Genomic DNA, 11,152 nt, shown 5'->3' with positions numbered 1-11,152 from the left:
CTATTAATTTTTAATAATTTTATTTATTTACTTTTTCATTTATTTATTTTCATTTTTTTTTAATGTTAGTATGAATTATCACCATTATTTATTGCCCAACGTTATGGCAGATTGTAACATTTATCAATAAATACAATTTTAATAAGAAAATAATATACAAATAACTAACGTTATAGAGAATGTTTCAAAGATGAAAATATGGGACTAGAGATATAATCGATGAGAAAATACAGGGGCAGGAAATAAGAAAAAGGATTCATGAATCCAGGATGTAGAAGGAAGGCGAGGGGAAGATACAATCCTGAGGGTAGGAAAATGTTTTTCAAGTCCCTCACCAGGAAAGGGACAATAATCAAACCTTTCAAAAGGGTCGGTCGAAGGAGGTTTTTTCATGGCTTCATTTCAAGGTTTAGTAAAATAAGGATATATGAAAAAAATAATAAATAGTTACACTGAGAAAAACATGAAATAGTGGATTGATTTGCCATAAAAACACAACTCTGACACGAGAATAAACGACTCAAACCATCAAGGATAGGAATAGGACTCTTATTTTTGTCTACCCATACTTCACTGGAACATTTTTTATAACAACCCTTCTGAGACTGTATTTGTTCCATCTACCCTCCCAGTTTACAACCCCTAAATGTCGGAGGAGTTAATTGCTCAGAAATTAAGTATTGTTCGCGCCATGCGCACTACATTATACAGCACAATGGGCAGTCATCTGAAAAGAGAAGAAAATAAATCAAAAGAATATTATTGAGAGTCATCAAAAGAATCATCGAATTTATATAAATATAAATGATAAATGATCAGATATATTTAAACATGGCCTGTCACCGGAGGATGTTGATATATAAAAAAGCTATAAATTTTAAATTAAATAACTTTCATCCGAAGCCAACTTTCTACCAAAATATTATCGGACGGACCACCAGTATTGAACCACCAACATTTAAAAATATATAGATACATTTTGGCCTTCAAGAAGCTCTGAACGTAATTAGTATTTAGTTTATTTGTAATTAGTTTAACAAATAATTAACGAGTAGATTATTTTTCTTAGTAGTTGGGAATCTTTTTGAAATATTACGAGTCGAGAAAAATTTAAATGTGCAAAATGGGTTTTTTTTTTGGCTGCCTTATTTTTTTTTTACAGTTAAAATCGTGTATGCTATCGATTTACAGAAAATTTCAAGCCGAAAATGATCATGTAATTTTTATTTTAAAAATTATTAATAAATAATGTGATAGTAGTCGAAAAACAAAAGACTAAAAATTTTCGTTCTTTTTACTCTCAGTTTAATATCCTGTCTGCAGCCTGTCTAACACACGATAATACATAAGAAAGAGTTTTAAGTACGTCCTTGGTAGGACATCTCAATTTTTGACAAAGTTTGAAAAAAAAATTTAGTTTTTACTTTCACTTACCAATATATGAAATATACGGTAAGGGAAAGTGTTTAATTTCGGAAAAATTTCAATTTTCAGTTTTCAACGCAAATACACGTTTTGAGGTCCTCTGAGTCTAAATAACCAAGACTCTCATAATGATCTGAGCGTTTGTGTCCGTGTGTGATGGACTAACCAAAAAACGAAGAAATTCCAAATTTAAGGTACTTACAGCATAACTGTGGTGTGACACAAAGTGCCACTTTATAGAATATATTTTAACATTTTTCGATAACAGCAGTATTTTGATTAAATTTCGTTTTGTAAACGTAGAATTGATCTTTACCCTCATTAAAATAGTCTGATAGGGCTTAGATGCGAAATTTTTCAAAAATTGTCCACTAAAGTAACCTTAATTTTATCATTTTAAGCAAACAAACAGCTCTAATTGTTAGAAATAATAAACAATTTAAAAATACAAAATATTAAAGAATGAATAACCAAAAGATAAATAAAAATAAATACATCCGATTCGAACAAGAAAAGACAAGACACGCCTGATTTTTCCTGCATTGCATTACGGTGTCTTTTTCTAAACTCTTGTATTATTGAAAGGAAATAAAATTATGTTAGTTATATCAAGCTCGATAAACCTTAAACTACGAATTATTAGCTACAGAAAAAAAATTCGAAATTCACAAAATAGTAATAACCTCTACAGGAGCATACCAATCTACACAAAACTAGGTGACGTTAGTAACTAAGCGAAAGCTGTGTGATACATAACACCAGTTTTTTTTTTTAATTTAGGACTGTTTACAGTATACGGTAATAAATTCAATGTTTTTACATTTGTTATACCATAACTTTACTTAGGATGCACCGTTTAGGAGTTTTACGAAAAATACTTATTCCGATACATAAGGGGTGGCCAACTTTTCAGTATATAAGATAAACTTTTTATCTTAAAACTGTGTCGCGATCGACTTACATAGGAGTAGTCTGAGCGGTGAGAAGGGGTGTGAAATGCATACTATGTTTCAGTATAAGGTGCATTTCAGTTAGGTATGGGTATACAAGAAAAATACATGTTCAAAATTATTTTTTATATCACTTACTAAGTTTTCGAGATATAGGCTCATGGAGAAAATAGATTTCCACACCCAATTTTTAATAGCAGTATTTCGTACATGCGAAACCAAAAAATTCTATTTTCTGACACTTGCTCAAGATAAATCATAAATATATATAAGCGTTTCCAAAACTTAATTCTAATTGTTACTATTTTAAAACAAGACTGCAATAGGCACGCGGATATAAGCAGTTATGACCAAAATAACTCGCTTCTAACTAGCTACAGGAATCGATGTTTGCTCAATAGATTTGCTAAATATACCCAAGCAGCTATAAACAACTCTTCGTTCACTCAAAAATTACCGTAATCGTCAATTACTCGCAAATCCATAAACAAATAAATAATTATATGAGTTTGTTATGAACGAGGCTATTTCTACCTATTCGAACAACAAGTTGATGTCAAATATAAATATTAAATAAAAAAAATACACATACGTAGTATTCCTAGCGACTAATAATTAAAAAATGGCCAAGTTCCCAAATAGAAAAAAAAAAAAAACTGCTCGCACAAAGTGAAAATAGCGTCCAAAAGTGGCGTACTAACGAATTTGGCTTGAGAATAGTTTTTAGTCACTGCCATTCAGCTTTTAGGCTTTATTTTGCAATAACTGGCATTTTGTCAAAATTGGATGGGCAGTACACCAAAAGAACCAAAAAATATGAGATAATAAAGAACAATAATTGGTTAGGACAATAAATAAGACAGGAGAAATTTTTAAAAGGAGTTCAGTAAAGAGTGGAAGATGCAAATACAGTAATAATTAAAAGGCAGCCAATAACGAAAAAGTCTTAAAATAAAATATTGGAAGCGCTAATTCTTCGTTTACCAGTAACAGCCTCTTTTAAAATTATTTGTCACTCAGTAAATATCAGAACCAGTTCCATGATCACAAATAACTGCATACAGGGCTTAAATGCCAAATTTTCATTAAATCTTCCTCCCTAGCACATTTGATTTTGTCCAATTGAAAAAATCACATATAATCCTCATTGTTAGCAGTAATAAACAAAAGATAAGTATAAAATATTTAACAATTTAATTAATATATAATTAAAGGGAAAAATAATATCTTTCCCAATTGCATTACTGCTTATTTATTATTTGCTAAACGGTTGTATTATTGGCAGAAACAAAATTTATATTTATCATTTCAAGCTCGAGAAACCCTAAAACATTTTTTTTTTTTTTACGAGAATCACAAAGAACAGCGATATCTTCAACAGGAGCCTGGGGACGTAGTCAAGTAGAAAGTGAAAGCTGTATACGTTGTACAACACCAAATTTTTTTATCCATGACTTATCTTTTTCAACACAGTTTACAACTACTATTGATCTTTCCACTCTTGCAGGCAATTAAAAATGAGATAGTGAGGAACTTCATAAAAAGACTCAACTTCTAAAACACTGTATTCAGAAGCACGATTTTCATATAAAAAGGTATGGAGACAGAAGATGGAAAATCCTGAACAAAAAGAGGCGATAAAATAAATATTCAGGAGCAGACAGAGCCGTGCTATATCCCAGAAGAATATTATAAACTATAAGAGATTTGCATGGAGAGTAGGCTATTGATTTAATAAACAGAAAGCCATTTGCCTAAATAATGTCTTTTAAAGAACCTCAAAGAAAGTGGCCCTGCCACGGGCTGGGACCATCTAGGTCTCTTTAAATTTAACCCGTCGCAAACTTTCCTCCGCTAAAAGCTTTAAACATTTTTTCTTCGGAATAATCAACTTGGAAATACATAATTAATTACTTTAGCAGGATCGATATCCTTATTACTTCATTATGTGACTCTTTTTTATTCCTCCCTGGACGATAATGACTTCATTTAATAACAGAATAATTCATTGAGGAATAAGAAAGGGTGTGGTTGTGAGTAAGATTTTAATTTCTTTTTCCAGATAGGCAGACGTCATAACTAGAGTATGAAGTTAAAAGCATTCGAATTTTCACGAAGTGTACGCCAAGTTTCTAACATTTCAAGTAGGAGGACTTGTAACTGACATATATTCTATATTATTCCAATTTAAGGATCTTGGGAACTGAAATAAATGTTTAGCATACCTTAATAGGTTTTTTTTTTTTTTTTATATATTTTGATGGCATAGGAATTTTCTATACAGCCAGGTATTAATTTGTTTGTATTCCAATTATTTTCACCATGGTTGGGGGTCGAAGTTTTTCATTTTGGTGGACCGCCACTCAATAAAAAAGACAACGCCCCAGGCCGGATTCAAACCAATATATATATTATATCAGATATAATCTGTAATGTATTGAGGAACTTAGTGGATTTAATTTTTTCCTACTAAGAACTTAATGGACTATTTCATCCAATTTCGCCCTTTCCAGACAAAATTAAAAAAAAAATTACTATAAATCAAGTTTTTATTTATTTCCTTATTTGTTGAAAAAACGACAACTGCTAGTTGCTGTTTCTTAGGGCTTAACAGCATAAAACACAATAGTCATAAATGCCCTTGTTTAAATTTTATCTTCCAAGATATTTCTTTTATTCCTGAGATATTTCATAATTTTTTGTTTTTCATTTCAATTCCAAGATTCTGAACTATTTACATTTAAGATATCTAATGAGTTTAAATTTAGGGTTAAAATCATGTTTAATTGATTATTTTTTCTTGAAAAAATTAATACCTCCTTTTTTTTTCCGTCATTAATCAGGGCTACTGATACACTAGGTCCTACTCCTAACTTATTAACACTCATGGTGTATGAAGGGCAATCTCTGAAGATGTGGCTGACAGTAAATTTACCATTATAATATTGATAATTTGGCGGTGACTGCTTGTTGATCAGATTTGCATGTCCTATTCTTAATCTAGATATTGGGACCTCCTCTCTGCCATCGGAACGATTTGACGTGGTCGATGGTTTAGTTGTTTTTTCTAAAAGTATTTAATTTGCTTGGCGGACTTTGGTTCCATATGGCTTGCCAACTACATGATATTCCATTTTCAATGGAAGACTTACTTCTTGGCTTGTCAGAATGGGAGTCTTGGGTGTCAGAAACACAAGAACTAGTACTTTTAGTGCTAATTTGCCATCTATATAATGACCATTAGTTTTACTACTATACATTATACACAAACCTTTAATTTATTTTTGACACAATAAAAATATACAATCATCATCATGGATGTCTCCTTGCACGTTTACTCTACGATTCGACATATGAAATCGGGACATAAATCTGGAAATACTTGGAAACAACAAAATAAAAGAAAGTTAACTAAACCAAACCTCTGATAGAAAATCGTTAAAACAAATTGACTCAATATCGATTACGGGTATAAATATTATTGTATACATGTGGAGAAGTTGATATGAAGAGGCGGTATTTAAAACCGTGTGAAGGTTTTCCATGTTCTGAAGGACCAAATGTTTACAAATGATAATGTTTTGTACATGACTTGTTAAATGAATCATTCCGCCGTATGAATTAGTATGAAGAGAAATACTTTATTTATCTATGCTGCCTAAATACATCAGGTTGCTATCTCACACAGCATACTTATCAATCCGTAATCGGACATATATAAATTACACATACATGGTATAATCAGAAAAAAAGAGATACAATAATAAGATATAATAAACAATTTTTTTTCCCTACAGTTTCCTTTTACAATACATTTCGGTCTGTACAACAAATACAAATGTTTCAATTCATTTCTATTTTTCTTTCTCATTTCTGCTCCTCCGATTTCACCATTTCACAATTTTTTAATTCACCCAATCAACAAATTCGCTCTCCGGAACTCACCCTCCTAGATCCTCTTCAGTGAGCCGCTAAACAAATTCAATATTAGACGGCAATGTGAGATCAGACCATCATTCATAGTCACAGGAGTAGATCAGTTTATCAAAAACAAACAAATAGATACATTTTACGAGAATAAGACTAACACATAGATTAAAAGGAAAATATAATAAAAAACCGGTTACAGGAAACACTTGAATGGACAAATAAATTTAAAAATATAAAAACCTTGGTTAAGGTTATCTTAATCAGGAATAAAAGTTTTAAGGAGTATTTTTCAAAATGAATGTTTCTGTTTAAGTCATATTATTATCCATCTTAGCGAGGAGGAACAAGTGAATAATAAAAGAAATGTATATGAATACAGTATTAAATATTAAAACAACAAGTAACTGTTAAAGAACTCATTTACTTTTTTCAAGTGTACAACAAAATAAAAAAAATGGACTTGAGCAAGGAATGTAGGTAGGCAAGAGTAGATGAAGAGATCAGTTATGGGCTGCACTGGACAGGAATGGACTAAACTGGTTTCAGGCTGTCAGGGACATCTGCCTTGGGGCTTTCAGTATTGATCCCTATTTGCTGGACCAGAGTCGGTGGGTCAGGTAGGATTCTCCCATCGGTCATTTAAACTAAATAACTTTATACAACTCACAAATAATATTCCCATTTACTATACAAAAATAATAAACAATAAAAGGCGAGTTACCTTCAGGCCTACCGTAGTCCCAAGAGTCCTGCCTGTGGAACATGAGCTCTGTGATGGAGGTGTCACAACTAACTGATACAAATGGACAGCCAATCAAAAACAGACAAAGCCACAAAGAATCCCTGACTCATTCAATAGGTCAAGGGTTCGGAACGGAAATAGACACGACCGAGTGCCAGCTCTAGTGCAACAATCGCTCCCCCTGAAGACCGAACCCAGGAATGCCGTTCTGTTTGGCACCACACTAAGCGGCTCGGTCTCCTGCGAATATATACTCACTGTTGTTGTTTCAATTCTGCGCCTTTCCCATTCATAAAATAACCAAGGAGAAAATAACAAATATAGAATGGTATGCTTAAGTTTTGCAACAAGATAGTTTGGGACCATACCTAACACAAGGACCAAGATAACAAAACCTTGTCACTGAGTTGTGATATTTATAGGGACCAGTACAGGGTCAGTCGAAATGCTAGTAAAACCAAATATAGATATTCAGATTGTGATTAAACCAATAAGTAATACTAACAAAAATTTACGAAATTTACCTATGATTAAATCAATAAATAGCACAAACAACGAATGTTTCAGTGACAATAATAAAGGCCTAGAGAACCCGAAGGTTCAATGCCGATACCATCAATCGCTAGCCATATACATTTGTCCAATGCCACCCGTTCAAACCTAAATATACAAGATCAGTTTTGACGCAATCTTACCCCTATCTTCCCCTCGGACGTTTACCCATCGATTCAGCGTTAACATTTTAAGGATCCGTTCCTAATTAATCTTTTAATTATACGCCTTATTTGCATCAATGCTATTACCAGAATAATATTTACCGGGTCCAGTTATCTCAATTCATCGTTATGCAGCCTTAATTCTTCGGTCCAAATATTTTACACAATACTTTATTTTTAGAAACCATAAGGCGTTGTTCCTCCTTAGAAAGAATGAGGCACATTGCGCATCCGTATGTCTACGTCACCTCTACCGTGACTAAATTGCCCAAGTGTTCACTATGTCGTTGCGTCACAAATAATCCACTTAAGAAATGTATAGTTCAGGGCAGGAAGATAACTCATTTCTAAAAATTGAAAATGTTGAAGTATTCCTTCACATCCTTGAGACGATCAAAAGGCTTCGATTCTATTAACTAGCACAAAGCGATGTGTACACAAGACTATAATCGCCAGGATTGGCCAAGGTATCCACCAATCAAGAGGCAGTAATAGACCAAATTGTATCCTACTGCCTGATGTTTGTCCAAATCGATTGGCTCTATTATAATCCTCGCATTTACATAGTTGCTCTCCATTAGGGGTGTGAATAATTCATAGTCTAGAAATGATAAACAAGTAAGAGTTCCTCGTTGAGCTTAATTGATACAGGGGGACTCAAACAATAGGACGTTAGTAAAAATTCAAATTAAAAGAATACATACTCATGATCATCTAAGTAAAGTAACTAAATACAATAAAATAATAATAAAGCAAACTCTCTATAACAGAAACCAAGAGGGAAGAAGATTTTATTGGTTGTACAGAGGTGTCCGTTAAGAAAGGCTTAGTATAAAATGAACATAAAAAATTAAATAAAGCCGAGATAACTTACAATCCCCAAAAACGAATAATATGATTTATTCCATTTATTTTTTTTTTTTTACATAAAAAAACTTGGAGTAGAAAAGTTCCGTAATAAGGGTATTCAAATGGATAAAGTAAATTTGGTGTTCGTTATATAATGGTATGATACAGATATGTGAATCTACTTCTTGATAAAAGTCCAATTACATTCTAGAGGAGACCTCCAGACCATCTTTTTTCCAGACCCCTAAGAGGATTATCAGGTAGTGGAGGAGAATCCAGGTTAGAAACAAGTGGGTTTGGGTGCTTAGGAAGTTTTAAGTTCAACGCCGTAAGTCCAGATAGGCCTTTCTACAGTCATATAAATGAGTCTCTTAAAATTAGTTGGAAGTTTTAGTACAAGAGCCGGGAACAGTACAAGAGAAAAAGGCAGCTGTCTCACCCCAATTTTTGATTACTTTAATGAAAACTATGTATAATTAATAGTCAAAATTGTAAATTTGCTGAAATATTAGCCTTAAAAGAGCTATTTACGTCCAATAGTTCTCGAGATATACCTTTTTAAAAAGCCAATTTCTTAAAAATCTACTGAAAGATTGGTAGTTAGTAAATTTATTTTGAGAAATCTATACCTCAGGAACAATGTGACGTAAAGACGTCTATTAGCACTCAAATTAAAGCTAGTATAATGAACTATACAGAAGTTTATGGACCTTTACCTTCGTAGGAATAGTAGTTTCATGATATATTCTAAAATAAATTGATTTATAGTTGTTCAGACAATTAGTTTGATTTATGAAAAACTTCATTTCAGAAACCATTTGACATATAGATGTCTGCCAGCGCTCAAATTAAAGCTAGTTAAATTTACCATAAAATAGTCAATAATGTTTATTTTTGTAGGACTAGTAGTCAGATATGAAGGAAAACTTCAACATTTTCAATTTTTAGAAATGAGTTATCGTCCTGCCCTGAACTATATATCCCTTAAGTGGATTATTTGTGACGCAACGACATTGTGAGCACTTGGGCAGTTGGGCTTTTTAAGATATAATTGGAAAAGTTTATCGGGGGGTGCGGTGAGCAAAGAACAACATAAATAAACAAAACCATATTTATTTATTTTATGCCGACGTTTCGACCTGAATTTCAGATCTTCATCAGGGGTTATGGCGTAGAAGGTAGGCCTGCAACTCTAGATATAGATCTCCGAATGAAAAACTAAATTTTTTTTTTCGCTTTCAAACAGCCGCCATTTTTTATTCCCCCTACCAATACTTGGCAGACTCATCAATTTTGACTAGTAATTATACATAGTTTTCATCAAAGTATCAAAAATTGGAGTGAGATAACTGCTTTTTTTCTCCTCTTGGGATCTTGAACTATTTAGACCGTTTGTATAGTAGTAGTTTTGAATGAGGATTCCATGTCAGTCGTTTGTCCAGATTTTGTAGAGTATTGTGTCACTTCTACTCGAAATAAATTTCAAATGAATCAACATTGAAGGTTCTGCTCAAAATGGAGGTGGTGGCTTCATGCAAGTGGAATTTAGGCACAAGGGACCTAAACAGTAAGTTGTAAAGACAGTCATAATTCAAATGCCAGAATGACGTGACTAGCTTGAATCACGAAAACCCCTCCTACAAAACATTTTTGATCATTATTTTGGCATTTTCCGAAATAATGTGAAACGTACGCTTGCAGCCTCCTCCACTTTCTCAGTAGCTCTTCAACATTAAATTTTATTTTATTAAAAATTTTATCAGTTATCCATCACTATTGCCCCTACACGATTTGAAAATCCATTATTGGTTGTACTGTCATTCAGCCTGACCTAGCAAACAAATAATCCTTTCGTTTTGTACTCGATTAACCTCTAAGGTAAAAAAAGTTTTATATATTTATAGGGAATAATATAATATTATCTGTAATGGAACGTCCTTTTTCTGGCAAAAAAAAAAAAAAATAGTTCTAACAATCAAAACTATGTTACACCTTAGGAAGTTACATATTTGACTGAAAATAATGTTCTAATATGAATGAACAATATCAGGTATTGATTTAAAACAATTTTTTTCCAAATATCTTAGAATTTGGAATCTTCAGACTTTTTAGTTTCCCAGAAACGCATACAATGGGAGATACATACACTTCACAGCGGAACTATAATAAAAAAATCAACTGAACTATTTGATTGTTTTTCGACATTAAGAATTTCAGGTAATCCATGATTTGAAATGTTAAATGATAACATTGCAAGTTATGCATTTGAATTTTAGAGCTACAATACCGTTCTTGTATCAGCAAACAACAGACCAGACAGGAAACCAGTCACTTACCTGCAAAAGAGAAAAAACGAATAAGTAAAAAGTCAATTATGTAAAAATATTTAATTAAAGCTAACATTATAACTAAATTGTATATATATATGTATACAAGAGCGCATAACAGAGAGTCCATTTTACATTAAAAATATAAATAAATTATATATATATATAAGTTACGGTATGAGTCAGCTGTTATTTCGATGTCAGCTGACTGAG

The 11,152-nt window shown here is 32.3% G+C and overlaps 2 protein-coding genes across 7 annotated transcripts in view; both read right to left on the bottom strand.

Annotated features, from left to right (window-relative positions):
• The window catches only part of LOC106683726 (serine/threonine-protein phosphatase 2B catalytic subunit 3), a 222,885-nt gene extending 215,761 nt beyond the window's left edge, over nt 1-7,124 (bottom strand). For all 6 annotated transcript variants that reach the window (XM_067044823.1, XM_067044824.1, XM_067044825.1 and 3 more), the window contains exon 1: nt 7,027-7,124. In XM_067044823.1, coding sequence (XP_066900924.1) covers nt 7,027-7,069 — 43 coding nt within the window. In that variant the 5' untranslated portion in view covers nt 7,070-7,124. The remainder of the gene's footprint in view (nt 1-7,026) is intronic.
• Nucleotides 7,125-10,894: 3,770 nt separating this feature from the next.
• The window catches only part of LOC106683727 (uncharacterized), a 29,969-nt gene continuing 29,711 nt past the window's right edge, over nt 10,895-11,152 (bottom strand). The window contains exon 2 of the mRNA XM_014425384.2: nt 10,895-10,948. Within this exon, the coding sequence (XP_014280870.1) occupies nt 10,910-10,948 (39 nt within the window). The 3' untranslated portion in view covers nt 10,895-10,909. The remainder of the gene's footprint in view (nt 10,949-11,152) is intronic.

This window comes from Halyomorpha halys, unplaced genomic scaffold (assembly GCF_000696795.3).
Source record: "Halyomorpha halys isolate HHAL.00 unplaced genomic scaffold, Hhal_1.1 Scaffold508.1, whole genome shotgun sequence".
Lineage (NCBI taxonomy): Eukaryota > Metazoa > Arthropoda > Insecta > Hemiptera > Pentatomidae > Halyomorpha > Halyomorpha halys.
Note: the sequence above shows the minus strand (reverse complement) of the source record. Positions and strands in the feature narration are given on the sequence as shown.